At 34.2% G+C, this 18578-nt stretch overlaps 1 protein-coding gene across 1 annotated transcript; it reads right to left on the bottom strand.

Moving 5' to 3' along the window:
- Positions 1-638: 638 nt before the first annotated feature.
- Positions 639-6382, bottom strand: LOC131615800 (uncharacterized). Its single transcript, XM_058886960.1, has 9 exons — positions 5640-6382; positions 5082-5127; positions 4908-4986; positions 4737-4782; positions 4547-4645; positions 3847-3915; positions 3418-3751; positions 3107-3279; positions 639-3022 (listed from the first exon to the last, which is right to left on the bottom strand). The coding sequence occupies exons 1-9, from the start codon at positions 6132-6134 to the stop codon at positions 1277-1279; spliced, it is 3087 nt and encodes a 1028-aa protein (XP_058742943.1). The 5' UTR covers positions 6135-6382; the 3' UTR covers positions 639-1276.
- Positions 6383-18578: the final 12196 nt, after the last annotated feature.

Below are 18578 nucleotides of genomic sequence, written 5' to 3'. Positions count from 1 at the left end.
CAACAACCAAACAAACCATGTTAGAAATTTCAATTGTCGCATAACAAAATCTGAGGTTGACATAGACACAGTAGTAGTATGTTTCAAGAGACAAGAGTTAACACTTATTTCATAAAGCTGTGGACCTAGTTTGTTTTTTTGCCTATCACGGCTTTGTCCTCAAGTATCTTCTGCTGCCCCTATGAATCTTCAGGGAAGGAATCCAAACCAACTATACGAATTTAAAAGTAGATTATAGAATTTTATAAATTTATGATCATTAGTTTTTGTTCTGGACTGCACCGAGACAGCTGACCCCAAGATTTTAAGTTCTCTAAACCCTAACAGCTCAAACTCTAAACTTAACACTTAGTATTTCTAATGACGATTTAATCATCAGAGTGTTTTCAAATACACCCCAACCGATAGCTGTCTTTAAGGTGTTCATCATTCTACAAATCTTCTAGGTCCCTCCGGATCAGTTTTTCACTATTTTTATTCCCCTTTCCCTAAACCTTAATGTGAAACTTAAAATTGGGCAGAAATTATGTATCATAAATACATTCGATGTTTTTACGGCCTACCTAGAAAGCAAAACAGCACGAGAAACAGACAAGGATGAATTGTATATAACCTTAATATTTGATGTAGCATCCCAATTGGGTGAAACAAGACAAAGCAAATGTGCTCTTGCATTCATGACAAATAAACATTTCATGTACAGAATAATAATAATAATAATAATAATAACAGCATTAAGGACTATAATGTGATGCCTTCTCCACAAATCAGAAAAACAAGTAATCTTCTAATGAAATGAAAATCTAGGCAACTGGATTTCACCCATTTGTATTGAATGTACAAGGCATCATCAACAGGATACTTTGCCACCTAATGAAGAATATAAGCAACGCTTCATCGTAGCCAATTGACACGATGATATTTTGGTTTTCAGCTCCAGGATAGTACAAATACAGGCTGCACCGTCTCGGTGATACTCATCTGGAAAGTATGGAAAGATCGTAGATCTATTTCCTCACAAATCTACACGTCTTTGAATAAAAGGAAACTCAGTCGATTTACCTTGTGTCAAATCCTACTTAAGATCCCTAACATTAGCATCCAAGGGATAACAATCTTCTTCGGGGCATGGTATCCATTTCATCCCTTCCTAAAGTGACAAGGCAGTAACCTCTTCCTCAGTTTTATGAATCGAAATCAACATCCAACGACAGGAGCAGAAATTCAATCAGTCAAATTCTTGCAGAAACATGCACAACAGAATTGGAATGCTGTGTCATAGCTGCAAAGCAAGGTCAGGTTGCTGTGAGTCAACCAGCACACCAGAAGATTGTTTTGCAGGGGACCCAGGTGACTGGAAACCAATATTCAAGTCAGGAGGAAGTGTTTCTTGTTTCTGTCTTGGTTGACTATGAGGTCGGACAGCTTGCCAAGGCGGCTGCATTTGAAATCTTGATAGGTCGGAAGCGGCTACTTGTTGACGGAAAACCATAGGTCGGTTTGAAAACTGTGAAATTGCGTGATGTTGAGGTACAAGTGCCTGAAACGGGAAACAGTTCTTCTCTGACTGGAAAGGAATTCCACCAGAAGGAAACTCGCCCCTACTTCGTGAAATATGCTGCTGGTACTCACGGGCCGGGTTGTACAATGACTCTGCAGAAATCTGACTTTTGGGTGAACTAGAATTTTCAGGTCCTTGTTTAAACCCAGCAGCTCCTACAGACATCCATGCACGGGCAGCTGCTGCTGAAGCATTGCTCAAGTCTTCTCTCTGTCCCGGTGGATTTGGAGTTATTGGTGGAGTTTCAGTAGGGGAATGATTAGAAGAACTAGAAGCCTGCGGTTTTTGAGCATTCTCAGATAACATCCTCATCATCTGAACTGATGGAGTTTCAGTAGGAGGATGATTAGATGAACTAGAAGCCTGCTGCTTTTGAGCCTTCTCGGATAACATCCGCACCATCTGAACAGGTGTAGTTTCGGCAGTCGAATGATTATATGAACTAGAAGCCTGCTGCTTCTGAGCCTTCTCGGATAACATCCGCATCATCTGAACTGGTGGAGTTTCAGTAGGGGAATGATTATAAGAACTAGAAGTCTGCTGCTTTTGAGCCTTCTCGGATAACATCCGCATCATCTGAACTTGTGGAGTTTCGGTAGGGGGATGATTTGATGAACTAGAAGCCTGCTGCCTTTGAGCCTTTTCAGATAACATCCTCATCATCTGAACTGGGTCGCTAAGACTCTGCTCTTGCCCATGGGTAACAAAGGGAGCTGATCTGACTGTTTGAGTTGATGTACTTTCAGATGGCGGAGCAGTCATCCGTCTATTGAAACTAGTATTCCGGACTGTTCCATTAGGTAACTCTCCACTAACTACCCCGTTAGCATCTGGCTGCTTGAAAGGCATAGATGTTAAAATACTCATGCTACTTGGTACCATCTCTCTAGGTTTAGAAACAGCTGCAGGAGCATTACTTTTAAGTTTTGCAACTAAACTAGCACTGTTCTGGTCGCTTGAGGGTAGAGAGTTCAACTCCACTTGTTTCAAACCTTTATTCTCAGACTTTCCAATGTTCCTGGTTTGGACATTTGGTTGCTGATGAGTGAGGCTGGTAGACGTATTCGGTGTTAATCCAGCAGAGCTAAACAAAGATGATTTTGCTTCTGATGTTAACCCACTACCAGGGCGAATTGAAGGCTGTTTTCCCTCAAGCATCTGTTCATTTACAGGACGTTCCAAGGTAGATTCTAAATTTTTACCATCTTTACCAGCCTTTGTTAATTTAGTAGTAGACTGCAACGTTGTTGGCAGACTATGATGTTTCTGGACACGGTTATCAAGCATTAATACTGGGGTTGGGAGTGGTTCGTATTCGCCAACCCAACCACGGCCAAATTTACAGCCAGATGGCAGTGCCTGTTGAATCCTCTGAGAAGCTATTTTCCAGGCAGTAGGTCCTAGAGTTGCAGCATAACGAGCCAAACTCCTGGCATAGGAATACTCAGCCTGAAGTCCAACCTGTTGCCAAAAAAAAAACATAACTAACTGCTTTTAACATAAAAAAGTATTCAAGGATTAAATCTCACTCCTTATGATACATACAGTAACTAACTGCTTAACTTCACTCTCAAATGTCGTAAATATTGAATCAGATCCAGTAGCTGATAAATAAGATGTATTATAAGTAGCACGGCGTTCATAATCTTGTACATAGGATTTCCTTTCATAATCTTGCACAGATGATTTCCTTCCCATCTTGGAGAGAAGGCCTTTCCCTGAAACAATAAAATAACAATCAAACAAAAAATGATTAGCTGTTATATTAAGATCCTACTTTGGGAGCATTCAAAAAATTAAACAGTGAAGTCACAGTATAACAGATCAAATGGAGAGTTTTATCTCTCATCGGTTACCTAACATAAAGTCTTCTGCTTTCTCTTGATTTGCATCGATAAAGAAGGCATTCCCCGCCACAAGGCCATCAATGTTGCTAGGCCTTTCAGAGAGGGTACCTTGCATTGGATGGGAAATTGGCGGTACATTTCCAGTAGTCGCAAGAGTTGCACCGGAGAAGAAATCAGAGGCAACAGGTTCCTGTGAAGCATAACCAAGTGGCCTTTTTGCTAGATTCTTACCTAAGGAATTGGATCTTGTTTTTTGTTCAGATTTCTGCTCACTCTGAGTGCGTTCTATGTTGATCCTTAACTTCTCAAACTTCTTTCTAGCTAGTTCTTGTATTGAACGTGCCTGTAACAAATACATGGATCATAAAACCAAGCACAACTAAATGGTTAGATGCCATGATGTTCAAACAAAATAAAGGAAAGTAATCATCTTCCTACCTGTTTGTGGTATATCGTGTCGGACGAATTGTATTGCATTGCATTTGAGCAAATCAAAAATACATCACTCTGCATTCAACAATTGCATTAAACAATTAGCAAACTAATCTGTTTTTCATTACATTACTAGGTCAGGAACACGCTGTTTATGCAGAGTTTCAGACTGAATCAGATAAGAAAGCAAATAAAGCTCAGGATTTGCTCCATCATATCCAAACCACCTAAGACGATATTCTACCATCTGTCCATCTCTAAAACGTGGTACCCTAATTTTCTCTATATTGATTGTATTTTGAGTCCTGTTTCACCTAGGTTTAAGCAAGATCATACAATGAGGGTGAAATTTAGGACTCTAAGAAAGAGCTAAACCGTAATACTTCCACCAAGTTAAGAACATTTTCATTTATGATCTATCAATGCCAAAATAGACTGGTTACAATCAGACAAAAAAATTAATTTCTTCCTCCATCTCCGATGTCAATGTCTTCGCCAAACACATGCATTCGGTAGAAGTAAAATTCACAATTATAACTCAAGCAAAGCCGACAACCCACATATGTTACGAGTAAGAGCAGTACAAGAAGCATAGTCAACATAAAATAGAAGTATAATCATATCGCCCAAAACAATCAAAATCTCTAATTAGAAAAGAAACTTGCCCTGACCACTTCAACTGTGAACAGACTAAATTTTAACACACCTCAAATTGTTCCAATGTAGTGTATGATCCGTTTGCCAACTTATTCCTCACGGTGGCAAAGTCCATAGGATTATCAATCACATCATGATAATCGGGAAGCTGCAATTAGGAAGAAAAAAAATGAATTTTCAACCCAGGTTGCATTCCAATATCAAGACTAACAATTCATAGGAAAAAAATCCACACACACCTCTTCCGGATCAACTGGCTCTGCATACACACCATATGTGTCCTTCCTACCATCATCCAAATCAAGAAAACAAACATCATAAAAGACGGTACCTTGGAATATACAAAATTATTCACCATAGCAGAAACTAGGGGGAAAAAATAGAAGAAAAGAGAAAACGAAAATGCTTACTTCTGAAGCTTGTCAAGGATCAATTCAAGAGTCCTCTTATCCGGCAACGGAATCACAGACAGAATCTTCAAAGGGGTTCCTAACAGTGAAAACAAAAAAGCAACATGAGAAACACAACAGATGAAGATGCAGAAACAAAAAACAGTACTTCACCAACAAATCACACACACAAACCTGTAACAGAGTGGAGCCCTTTGGAATCCACTTTTACACCCTTTACCTGTCACAACAAAAACCACACACACACACCAAGAAACACACACAATTAATAATGTAATCTTAAACCATTAAAAAAACAAAGACTAAGATGCGATTAAGACAGGGACAGAGACAGAAAAAAGCCCGAACTACAAACAACAATAACATCAATGCCATAGTTTAAGGTTATAGTTATAGACACATAGTCATAAATAGATATAGAGAGAGAAAACGAAAACGGGATCAAAGAAACTCTCCATGTAACATGTGTGTATGTTAGTTATACACAGTTGACCCGTTAGTTATCTCTCCCAAAATCCCGACACAGACAGAGTGAGAGAGTGAAAGAGAGAGAAAAAAACTAGAGAGAGAAACAAGATATATATTGAATAATGGACCAATTGTTAACATTCAATCTCAGTGATTTTCGCTGAGCTGGACACACACACAAACACAAACACAAAACACACTCTTTCTTCCCTTCCCCACAGAATCATACAAATTCAAACGCATTTTCATTTTCAATTTTCATACCTCACCCCTTTCACCTTCACCTTCATCTTCACCTTTATCTTCATGTTCACGTTCCTCTGCATTATCATTCCCTTCTTCAACTTCTTCTTCTTCTTCTTCCTCTTCCCTTTCCTCTTCATATTCTTCTTCATCATCATCGTTTTTCCTTCCAAACTTTCGTTTCTCAGACTGAACCGCGCGTGCGTGTACCACACGCGGCCTACCGCGACTGGGTAATGAGTCCTCTTCATCTTCATCTTCTTCCTCCTCATCTACACCCTGGTTGAGCTTCTCCACAAGCTTCAGCTTCTTCTTCTCTCTCCTTCTCTCGTCTTCATCTTCCTCCTCGTCTTCCTCGTCGATGTAATCATCGTAGTCTATATTATACCTCACATTTCGCCGCCGCCGGCTCCGTCGTAAGTCCGATTGAGAGGTCACCGGAGACTGACCGGAACGGCGAGCTAGATCTGCTTTAGAAGGACGCCCTTTCTTCTTCCTCCTCACGATCTGACCCATCTGTCGTTCCTTTCTCTCTCTAAAAACCCTCTCTCTCTCTCTCTCTAAAACCCTGTTTGGTTTTCTCTCTCTAGCTTTGGTTTGGGTTCCATTATTTTTTGAGTGTGGTTGCTTTGGCTTTTTTTCGTGAGGCTCAGTGAGCTCCGAGCCTCGGTTTCTAGACACGGACCTCAGGTTCGGATCAGCTTCAACTTTTGTGTCTCACTCTTTTACTTAATGCTCTTCTTCTTCTTTTTTAGACTTTAATGGCTTAATAATAATAATACTATGCCTATAAATAAATACTTAATTAACACTTTAATTAATAATTTTAATTTTTGCGAATAAGTTGGGATTGAAACGGCGTCACTTAATTCAAATGACGGCGTTTTGTGCTGCCCGTTGCCCAAACCCCTTACGTGTCCTTGTGCCCGCTGCCCGTATCTTCCGTCATTTTTACTTTTCTTCACCTGCTCACGCTTGTGGCGCGTAAAACACCATCTTTAATTAATTTCAATCATAAAAAAAATATTATTTTTTTCTTTTTATGACATAAAGAAGCAAACTTAATAGTAGGAAATAAAATATAATTTGTCAATATTAAAAGAAAGTTGAGTTGAGATTCATATAATTTGGAATGATAACGTTAATGAAATTTAAATGTTTAATTATTTCTTCATTTGACTTTTGTATTTTTTAATCTAATATTAAAATACTTTAATATTATTAAAAATATAATTAGTAATAAATTTGATGGTTAATTCTTTGCCTTTATAAAATTATTAAATTTTATTTTTGTTTTTTTTTAAATAAAAGATATGTCTTGGTTTCACAAAATTATATGCACGTAGTTTTAATCTTTTTAAACTGATGTGTATTTTTTAATGATTATTTACAAACATACTTAGAACGTTATAAAAAATTCCTCGGAAAAAAAAACTCAAAATTTGATTTCTAAGTCAAAATTTATATTAATTTTATCATTATCTTTTGAAATTTAAAAAATTCATATTTAATTTTTCCCAATTTAAAAAATTCTATAATTTGATAAAGAAATATTTTGTAGTATTCTAAACACGTAGGAAAAAAATTATTCAAAAATTTATAAGTTTAAGGATAATTAAACAGTTTTTAAATTTTTAGAAAATAGCAGGGACTAAAACTGAATGCATAAAAATTTTGTAAAGATTAAAATATGTAATTTTTTTATAGGGACTATAAATGAAATTTGAGATATTTATTGAGACCAAAAACATATTTAACCCTAAATTTTATTCAAATAAACTTTATTTCATATATATTAAATGTAAGTATGTATAATTTTTCCCTCAATTAAAAAGAAAGTATGTTCATTATGACGTGTAGCGTTGAATATATTCAACGTAGATATCTAATATGACATGTGATGTTGAATATATTTAATGTAGATATTTAATATTGACGTGTGCGTTGAACATATTGAATTAGATAACTAATATTGACATATGGTGTTGAATATATTCAACGTTAATTGTAAATATGTAATATGACGTGTGACGTTGAATATGTTGAATATGTTCAGTGTAGATAAGTAATATGACGTGTGGCATTGTATATATTCAATGTAGATATTTAATAAATGTGATGATCAGTGTCAAATAAGAGGTGATTCATCGTGACTCGGATGATAAATGTAAATATGTATAGTTTTTCCCTCAATTAAAAAGAAAATGTGTTCATTATGACGTGTAGCGTTGAATATATTCAACGTAGGTATCTAATATGACATGTGATGTTGAATATATTCAATGTAGATATTTAATATTGATGTGTGTGTTGAACATATTGAATTAGATAACTAATATTGATGTATGGTGTTGAATATATTCAACGTAGATATCTAATATGACGTGTGACGTTGAATATGTTCATTGTAAATATATAATATGACGTGTGACGTTGAATATGTTCAATGTAGATAAGTAATATGACCTGTGGCGTTGTATATATTCAATGTAGATATTTAATAGATGCGATGATCAGTGTCAAATAAGAGGTGATTCATCGTGACTCGGATGATAATGTAAATAAATATGAAAAATATATAAATAAGAAATAACTCATAATAATATAAAAAGTATATATTTATGTTTTCATTTGATTAGATATAAATAATTATATTAAATATAATATAAATTTATTTAAATAAAAATAATCAATAAACCAATTAAATGAAAAATAATCAAATTAGGTCAAAATCATGAAACTAGTATACTAATATTAAAATAAATTAGGGTTAGTAGCATTTTTATCATTGTCGTATAGCTAAATTTCTCTTCACCCATATAAAAAGTTCCTCGAAACCTTGTCATTTGAAGATTATGTTGATTTAGACCTGTAGAAATTTTACTAAGCAATAATGCCTATATGACATGTTGATTAATATTTTATTTGCTTTTTAATTATTTTAGTGCTAGTTAAGTAGCCATGAGTATTGTGCCTTTGAATATTTGATTCACAAATTAAATATTTACTAACACGTTATTTTTATTTACATATTAATAACTTTTGATACATTTTAAGAATTATAATTACTAAACGTACAATAGATGACAACCCCTTGTTGTGTTAAGTTGTTAGAGGTTTTTAAAGTTGATGTGATGTTAAAGCAAACTCACACATGGATGATGTGAAGCTTTGTATACTAGTGTTTTATGAGTGAATTAATTATTCTTCTCAACCTTATGGTTAAGGTATTTATAAGAACCTCTTGGGCATGAGTTTTAGAACCCAACAAAAATAGTAACTGCTCATCCCTCCTCCTAAAGAGTGGGAAATGAATAGTTATTATCCCTATAATATTAGATAATATGGCCATATTCGTTGATTGACCCTTTAGTGTTGTTACTAAGTAGTAACACGTCATTCACATGTCTGCGTAGATGGATGAGTATTTCATTCAATACACGGGCAAGGTAATCAGGTAATGGGTTTGCGTCATGATAAACGGGTGCATGTGATGATAAGTTGGCGGCTAGTGACCCCTCATTGGGGCATGTATGTTGTTTGCTTTATTTTGATGAATCATGCACTAACTCAAATGCAGGGCCGGCCTTGGGCCAGGGCAAGCAGGCCCAAAGCCCAGGGCCTCAAAAAATCGGGGACCTCAAAATCGATTAAAATATTTAATACATAATATATTAAATATTAAATTTGCTAAAATTATGACACAATAGAGGTTTAGCCTGGCGGTAAGTATTCACACCGTGAATAATGAGGTCTTATGTTCGATTCCTGGCCCAGTAAGTTTTACAATGTATTTCTTTTTAAAGTAAATCAACATAATTATTTTGATAGTAAATTAAATTATTAAAGATAATTTTTTTAAATAATTTGAGTACTCTTAATCTAAGTAGATGTAATATTTATAAACTTTTATAATTTTTAAAATAGTTTAGTTTCCTTTTATTTTTATATCAATTTTAATAAAATTTGGAGACTCTTAATATTACTCCCTCTGTCCCAAAATATATGTCACATTTAGAAAAAAAAATTGTCCCAAAATATTTGTCACTTTACATTACCAATGCAATTTTATATTTAATCTTCCAATTGTACCCTCTAATAAATACTCTTAATTTATTGTTTTCTCACTTAATATTAATGTTATTTCAAATACACCAATAGTTAATCAGGATAATTTGGTAAAGTCGTCATTCTCTCTTTCATTTATTATTGTTTCTTAATATGTGTGAAGTGGGTCATTGCGACAAATAATATGGGACGGAGGGAGTATATCTTAAAGTTTTGAGACTCTATTGAAATGCTTAAAATTATTTTTTAATTTTAAATCTAGTTTATAATTTAAAATTTTTATTTATAATTAATATTTAAAAATTCATCATATAACCATATGATTTATTATAAAAAATTTATGATTAAATATACTTCATTATCATTTGTGGAATTGTATATTAATTATTTGATTTGATTGCATGGATGCCAATACATATTCATATTTTCATGTATATATCTCCATCTTAGTTCCTCACCGTCTAATCTTTGACTCTCACATGTAAGCCACCGCACAAGGCCGCCACCAACTCCGATGACAACCACGACCACCATCATTCTCTTTGAGTTGACATTATAACCTTCTCCTTTTCTCTAAAACGAAAGGAAAAAATTAAATTCAAAAAAAAATTCAAGATTAATTTTTTTATTAGGGCCGCAATTTTTATTATTTGCCCAGGGCCTCCAAAATGTCAAGACCGGCCTTGCTCAAATGTGACTTTTGTAAATATACTAATAAATATTCCCTCGAGCACGAGGGCTTGTAAATGACAAAATGATTTAGTCTTGAACTCTTTTGCGAACTCCAAGTGGAAACTCGTAGGAGAGGCTTTATGTTAATTAAGGATGTCAATGGGGCGGGTATACATTCTCATCACAATCTCCACCCTCGAATATATTCCTCATCCCCGCTGATCCTCGGGGATGAGGAATAAACAAAATATTTTATCGGTAACCTTCGGTTGTGCCTGATACATATTTGGTAGAATAATTTCTCTCTGTAAAATAATTTCTCTCTGTAAAATTTGGTAGTAACTAAAAATGGTAGTTCATCTGAAAAATTGGGTACAAAAAATTGTGAAAAAAAGGGCTTTTGTGCTTTTTATTCTAGAAATTTAAAAATTCGATATGATGTTTTACCAAATTTTTGCCAAAAATCTAGAAATATCTTGAAGTTTTATCAGATGTTTAGGTAAAGTTTGGAAATTCATTGAAGATTTACCGGATTTTTAGGAAAGTCTGGTAATATAATGAAGATTTACCGAATTTTTTAGAAAATGTCTAAAAACATGTTGAAGTTTTATATAAATTTTATGAAAAGTCTAGAATTTGTAAGATTCTAACGTTATTATTACCGGATATTTCAAGAAATCAGGGGAATTTTTGTTATATGCCGGATTTTTTGAATAATTAAGTATACCAAAATTTTTGCAAAAAAAAACATAAAAAGCATGTCAGTCAATCGTTGTACACCGCGGGCCATATGACACGTCTTTTCTTGTAAGATACAAGCATTATGTTGCTTGTCATTTATTGTACGATGATGTAAATAAATCTTAGACATTTTATGTAGGGATGTCAATGGGGCGGGGCGGGGGATACATTCCCATCACCATCCCCGCCCTCGAATCTATTCCCCATCCCTGCTTCGGATCCCCGCTACATGAGGATTTTGTCCCCCATCTCCGTCCCCCACGGATCCTCAAGGTTTATAAACATGATTTTTTATTTTGTATTTTAAACCAAATTAATAGTAAAAGCTTCAAAAGCTAACCACAAGAAATTTAAAAATTATCCCTTTATGATAAATATATTGTTTTAACAATATTTAATCTATAATATTGAGTGTCATGACCTGTACCACCAAAATTTCAAACAAAAAAAATTGAAATAATCATTTAGATCTCACTTTGTTACTAACAATACACACACACACACATACACATACACACCCACACACACGCACGCACACACACACACACACACCTAAGAGAGGGGGGTGAATTAGGTACTTTAAAATTTTATCGATGTTTGGAGATGATGGTATTATTTTTCTGGTTATGATGATGTTATGAATAATGTAAAGTGCCGAAAAATAAATGACACGGTGATGTATACTGGTTCCCCTCACAGTCCGAGAGTACTTCAGTCCCCTTTCAACATGAAAGAGATTTTTACTAATGTAAGCACCTTACAATAGCCTATGCAATCCCCAAGAACAATCCTCTTGTGATTGACTAACAAATGATCAAGAGAACAATCCTCTCCTTGATCAATCCAAATGATTAAGAGAACAATCCTCTCCTTAATCAAGTAACCCTTGCTTCTAACAATCCTAGAAAGCAAGTCAATAACAATCTTATTTTCAACAATCCTGAAAATTAAGATTATAACAAGAACCTTTTGAATAGAGATTTGAATAATGGTGATCACTTTAAGTGATGTATCAAATAAATTGATCTTCCCTTCCAATGACAATAATTCTCAATTCTTAAGTAATAGATTGCTCAAGATTTTTTTCTGTTTTGGATAATGTGAAAATATGCACAAGAAATCTTGAGTAAAGGTTGAAGAATGTAAGAAATGAATTCTGAAAATTTCTAAGAGTTTTGTTGGAAGAGGTAATTTGTGATTTGAAATTCTTTGTATTTATATGTGCATAACACCCTTTTGAAACATGGCAAATGAATGAAGAAATACCATGAACAATTGTCAATTTGAAATGAAATGGTTCCATGAAGTGGTGTATGAAAGGGTATCTAAAAAGCTACTGGTTTTTCAATTTCGTACAGGGTGCAATCGATTGCAAAAAAATAGCAATTGATTGCACAAGGGCCAACAGCTATATTTTTTGAAAAAGCTTCAGCAAGCAATTGATTGCACCAATACAGCAATCGATTGCACTAATAGGACAAAAAATATGCTAAGTGTTTTTTAGGCAATTTTTTGTGAAGGCTTCAGTGAGCAATCGATTGCACCATAGTAGAAATTGATTGCATGGTAAGGCAGAGACAAATTTTGGCTACTGGAAGAGGGAGCAATCGATTGCTTGAAGTGTGTAATCGATTGCACATAATGAAAAAAGGAATTTTTGTCTAAGTCTTTTGTGTTATGGTTATGGCAAAGGTATATAATGATCTTTGATGTTTTGAGCAACAAAGACTTAAGTATTTTGTGAGAGTTATTGTTATACCTTCTTTTTTATGCTTGAACCATAGTCTTGACTATAATGCTTTATGTTTGAATAACATCTTTGCCTTCTTGATACTAAGAAATTTGTCTTCATCAAAACAAAGTCTTTCATTGAGAAGCTTGAATTTACATTCTCCCCCTTTTTGATGATGTTAAACAATCTTATTGATGCTTTGTAATTTCCGAAAAAATTCTCCCCCTAAGATGTATAACTCTCCCTTTGTATGTGAAGCTTATAATTATTTGGACATGATCATCTTGAAGTATTTTTTGTACCTTAAAAGTTTAAGACAAGGAAATACACAAGCATAACATATAAGGGAAAGATGGGTGAAAAATAGTAGTATAACATATACCATAACATAGGACATTAAAAGCTTAATCATTCATGCACTAAAATATAAAGATAAGTAATTCAAATAAGGTTTATGGTAGCAAGTACCTTACATAAAACTTGACTAAAAATAACATAACATGACATGATACGATAATAAAAGCAACATACTAAACTAATAAAGCAACAAATTTTAGAGACATAACTAATAAAACATATTAAGATTGGTCCATCTCATTGTTGGTATTGTTGTTGTTGAAGAAGTTTGGTCCTTGGTAGGGAATATGAGTTTGAATAGGTGGAACCATTGGAGTAGGGGCAGCCGGGTTATTCGGATCATATGGTGGAATGTGAAGATGTGTGTAAAGGTAAGAGAATTGTTGGTTCACATCATGGCGAAAATTATTAATCCGAGTTGTAGTGGATTCATTGATGGAGTTCCATTGATTGTTGATGGAGGTGTTGAGAGTTTCAAATTGTTGAGTCATGAAGTTAATCATATCTTGATTACTTGGTCCTTGTGGACCATGGGAAAGAGGAACATCTTCTTCACCACCTTCAGCCTCTTGCTCATTTCCTTCATTTTCTATGACATCTTCACCAATGTAAGTAATAGTCTTTGTTTCCTTATCGTAACACACTCCCATCCTTTTATCAACATTTGTGATAGTAATTTTGTTAACCTTTCCATCCATCAAACTATACTTAAAACCATCGAAGTTAATCTTGAAATGTTCCAAGATACGCGTAATCACCCAAGCATATGGTAAGGATTTGGATTTGTGGTTAAAGGTCAACATGTGAATCAACATCATTCGAGCCCAATTGATATTTATGTTATTCTTGACAGCATACAAAACTTTCATTTCAAGATCCGTGATAGTGCAATGATTTCCAGCTCTTGGAAATAAAACATATACCAAAAAATAGTGAAACAACCTATCATCAATGTTAAGAATTCCAGCTGACCAAGAGCCTCTATATGGTTCTACTCCACCAAGTGCCTTCACTCGTGTCTCATGAAATTCAACTTCGGTCATCCTACCAATACTATAGTAAAAATCTCTTTTGACATAAGCAGTCCACTCTTCATCCTCGGGATCATACAACATACTACCGGTATAAGGGATGCCTAAAAATTTTCCAAGAATTTTGGCATTCAAGTATAATCTTTGCCCATTAATGTAAGTAACAAATTTTCCATCTGTTGTCACTAGATTACTGAAGAACATCTTAACTAAATCCGGATAATATGGTCCGTATGAGGAAATGAAAGAATCTAAGCCCAAAGAAGTTAACTTATTCTGAAAATTGAAACATTCTATAGGAAAAGTAGAGAGAATACCATATTTGGGAGTTAGAACACTCTTTCTTTGATAGTATTTCATAAACCTTTCTTCTTGCTCCTCAGTGAGATGTTGGAAAAGTAGTGGGGTTTCCATGGAAGAGGATGAAACCTTCTTCTTTCCCTTTTCAGATGCAAAGACTTTTCTCTTTTGTCTTGAAGCCATGGGTAAATGATAGGAAGGTTGAAGGAAGACTTTGGTATGTAAAAATTTAGGGTTTTAGTGGATGATTTTCGTTTTTAGCTTATGGGTGTGAAGAAAAGTGATTTTTGAAACTAACTTATATTAGGTTTTAAGAGATAATGGAGTAATAAAATTGATATGGGGTAGAGAGATTTTTATGAGATAAGGTTGGAAAGTGTAGAGTTATGAGTGGGTAATAAAGAGGTTTGACTTATTTTGATTGATCAAAGTGGAGGTGAAAAGAAAGGAAGGTGGAGATATAATGATTTGACCAAACAATGAAAGAGCATTAAAGAAAATCTGTCACGTACAATAAGCAATCGATTGCTATATGAGGTGCAATCAATTGCACTCAGCCAAATAACAAAATAAAAAGCAAACTTACAGTGAGCAATCGATTGCTATAGGAGGTGCAATCGATTGCTACCAGCGAAAAAACCCAAATACAAAGAACAAAACTTACTGCTTCAGTATGCAATCGATTTGCATTATTAAGCAATCGATTGCAACATACAAAAATTTAAAAAAAACATAACATATCCTAGTTTGACAATATGCTTTGATGTATTTAATCATAACAAAATTAAAACAACATGTGTAAGCATTTTTTAGCATATATTTGTATATAAGAATAAATTAAACCATATTATATCTTGTTTTCACAAATGAAATTGTGAAAGAAGATTAAAATGTAGAATATATGACATGTGTACCTTATATGATAAAACATTCTTTTGACTATATTTAGATGTTATGTTCATCCAAAATTCCGAGATCATATGCAACAATTGTAGTGGTCTTGTAGTGGACACACCATTCTTAGACTTGAAAGTTGATTTTGTTTGTTTCCCTTTTTGACAAGCACCACACAATTGACAATGCCATGAACCATTCTTTTAAGGTATTCCCCATATGTGAAATCACCCTTGGACTTTAGAACTAAATTTGAAAGTTAGTTTAAGTCTTCCATCAAATGCTTAGAACCACCACTTGTCAAAAACAACATAGATTTTAGGTGGTCCTCAAGCAAACCTACAAAACAAGTTAAGTTCGATTTGGTACCCAATGTGCTTTGGTTCCATCATAGTTAGTTCCTTTCTTAACCCACACATAATGACCATTTGCCACACTAAAATTTCTAACATAGCAAGCATTAGGTGTATGACCACTTATACCACAATAAAAACATGTAGGAACAAAATTACTTCTATATCTAGGAACATAGGGTTTCTTTTTATGGAATCTTTTCTTAGAATGGTGATGAACCACTTTAGGTCTGTTAACTTTATCTTGAGATGTTTGGTCACTAGCCTTAATAAAAATGGTTTTGTTATAACTTGGTTTTGAGAACTTTGAATAACCAAGTCCACTTTTATCATTAGAATATCTTTGTTGACCAAGGATACCCTCTAAACCAATTTTTCCTTTTTCATATCTTTCCAGGACTCTTTTTAATTGGACAATTTGAAAGGAAAATGATCACAGTTATTACATGTAGATTTTTGTTCTATTTTATCAACATATTGTTTCTTTTCAACCTCGAAATCTTTTTGCATAGTATCCATTTTTTCTTCAAGAGATTTGATTTGTTTCTCTTGTGTTGATATGGTTCTATATAACATTTTGCATTCATTTAATAGTTCATTTATGGCACCTTGTGCATCATTATCATAAATGGAAAAATCGCTACTAACCTCGTCGTTTTCATCATCGGAATGGTGTGAAGCCATCAAAGCTAGATTTGCACTTTCGTCGCTATCCGAATCGGATGATGAACTTATTTCATTGTCTTCCCATGCAACATAGGCCTTTTTATTTTTGAAGTCCTTCTTGCCTTTGACACCACGATTCTTGGAAAGTTTAGGACAATCTGGTTTTATATGACCTTGCTTACCACATTCATAGCATGTGACATCTTGCGTTGAAGTGGAAGCCTCATTTTTCTTGAAATGTTTCTTTCTCTTTACATGAAAGGATTTATCATTTTAACCAAAGAACTTACCAAGTCTTTTAACAAGGATCATGAAATCTTCATCTTCCATCGGAGGATCATCGTTCATAGAATCTACTTTCAAAGCAATGCCTTTGGAATTTGAATCTAAACTTTCATGCTTTTGAAGTCTTCCGAGTTCTATTTCGTATTCTTGAAGTTTTCCGAACAATGTTGCGGAAGTCATTTTTGTTAGAGTCTTCTTCTCGGATATTATCGTTACCTTTGGTTGCCATTCTCTGGTTAAGGATCTTAGAACTTTAAGATTTTGTTCCTCGATAGAAATTTTCTTTCCAAGAGCGTCTACATAATTTATTAAGTGAACAAATCTCTTTTGTAGTTCAAGAATGGTTTCTCCGGGCTGCATTCTAAATAATTCATATTCTTGACTCAAAGTATTTAATCGAAATCTCTTAACTTCAACGGTTCCTTCATGAGTTTCTACTAATATATCTCATATTTGTTTAGCCGTTGTACATGTCGAAACATGAAAGAACCTGTCCATGCTAAGTGCTCCTTGAAGAAGATTGGTAGCCGTTTTGTCAGCAAGAACCTTATTTCTATCGTTTTCATCCCATGAGGCTTTTGGTTTATCTGATCCAACACCATTGACGACAGTTACAGGAACATGAGGACCTTCTAGGACAGCCTCCCATACTTCTTCTCCTTGTGCTTATAAATGAGCCTTCATACGAATTTTCCAAAAGTCAAAGTATTGTCCACAGAACAATGGAGGTTTGCTATTCCTACCACCGTCTCTAAAAACGAGATTTTGATTTGAGGAAGCCATCTGGATCTTTTAGGAATAGGTTACCTATAACCTGCTATGATGCCAATTGTAAGTTCAAGAGTGCGCCTAAGAGGGGTTGAATTAAGTACTTTAAAATTTTATCGGTGTTTGGAGATGATGGTATTATTTTTCTGGTTATGATGATGTTATGAATAATGTAAAGTGCAGAAAAATAAATGACACGGCGATGTATATTGATTCCCCTCACAGTCCAAGAGTACTCCAGTCCACTTTCAACATAAAAGAGATTTTTACTAATGTAAGCACCTTACAATAGCCTATGCAATCCACAAGAACAATCCTCTTGTGATTGACTAACAAATGATTAAGATAACAATCCTCTCCTTAATCAATCCAAATGATTAAGAGAATCATCCTCTCCTTAATCAAGTAACCTCTGCTTCTAACAATCCTAGAAAGCAAGTCAATAACAATCTTATTTTCAACAATCATGAAAAATAAGATTATAACAAGAACCTTTTGAATAGAGATTTGAATAATGGTGATCATTTTAAGTGATGTATCAAATAAATTGATCTTCCCTTCCAATGACAGTAATTCTCAATTCTTAAGTAATAAATTGCTCAAGATTTTTTTCTGTTTTGGATAATGTGAAAATATGCACAAGAAATTTTGAGTAAAGGTTGAAGAATGTAAGAAATGAATTCTGAAAATTTCTAAGAGTTTTGTTGGAAGAGGTAATTTGTGATTTGAAATTCTTTGTATTTAAATGTGCATAACACTCCTTTGAAACATGGAAAATGAATGAAGAAATACCATGAACAATTGTCAATTTGAAATGAAATGGTTCCATGAAGTGGTGTATGAAAGGGTGTCTAAAAAGCTACTGGTTTTTCAATTTCGTACAAGGTGCAATCGATTGCACAAAAACTTCAATTGATTGCACAAGGGCCAACAACTATATTTTTTGAAAAAGCTTCAGCAAGCAATCGATTGCACCAATACAGCAATCGATTGCACTAATAGGTCAAAAAATATGCTAAGTGTTTTTTAGGCAATTTTTTGAGAAGGCTTTGCACCATAGTAGCAATCGATTGCATGGTAAGGCAGAGAAAAA

Source organism: Vicia villosa, linkage group LG7 (genome assembly GCF_029867415.1).
Source record: "Vicia villosa cultivar HV-30 ecotype Madison, WI linkage group LG7, Vvil1.0, whole genome shotgun sequence".
Lineage (NCBI taxonomy): Eukaryota > Viridiplantae > Streptophyta > Magnoliopsida > Fabales > Fabaceae > Vicia > Vicia villosa.
Note: the sequence above shows the minus strand (reverse complement) of the source record. Positions and strands in the feature narration are given on the sequence as shown.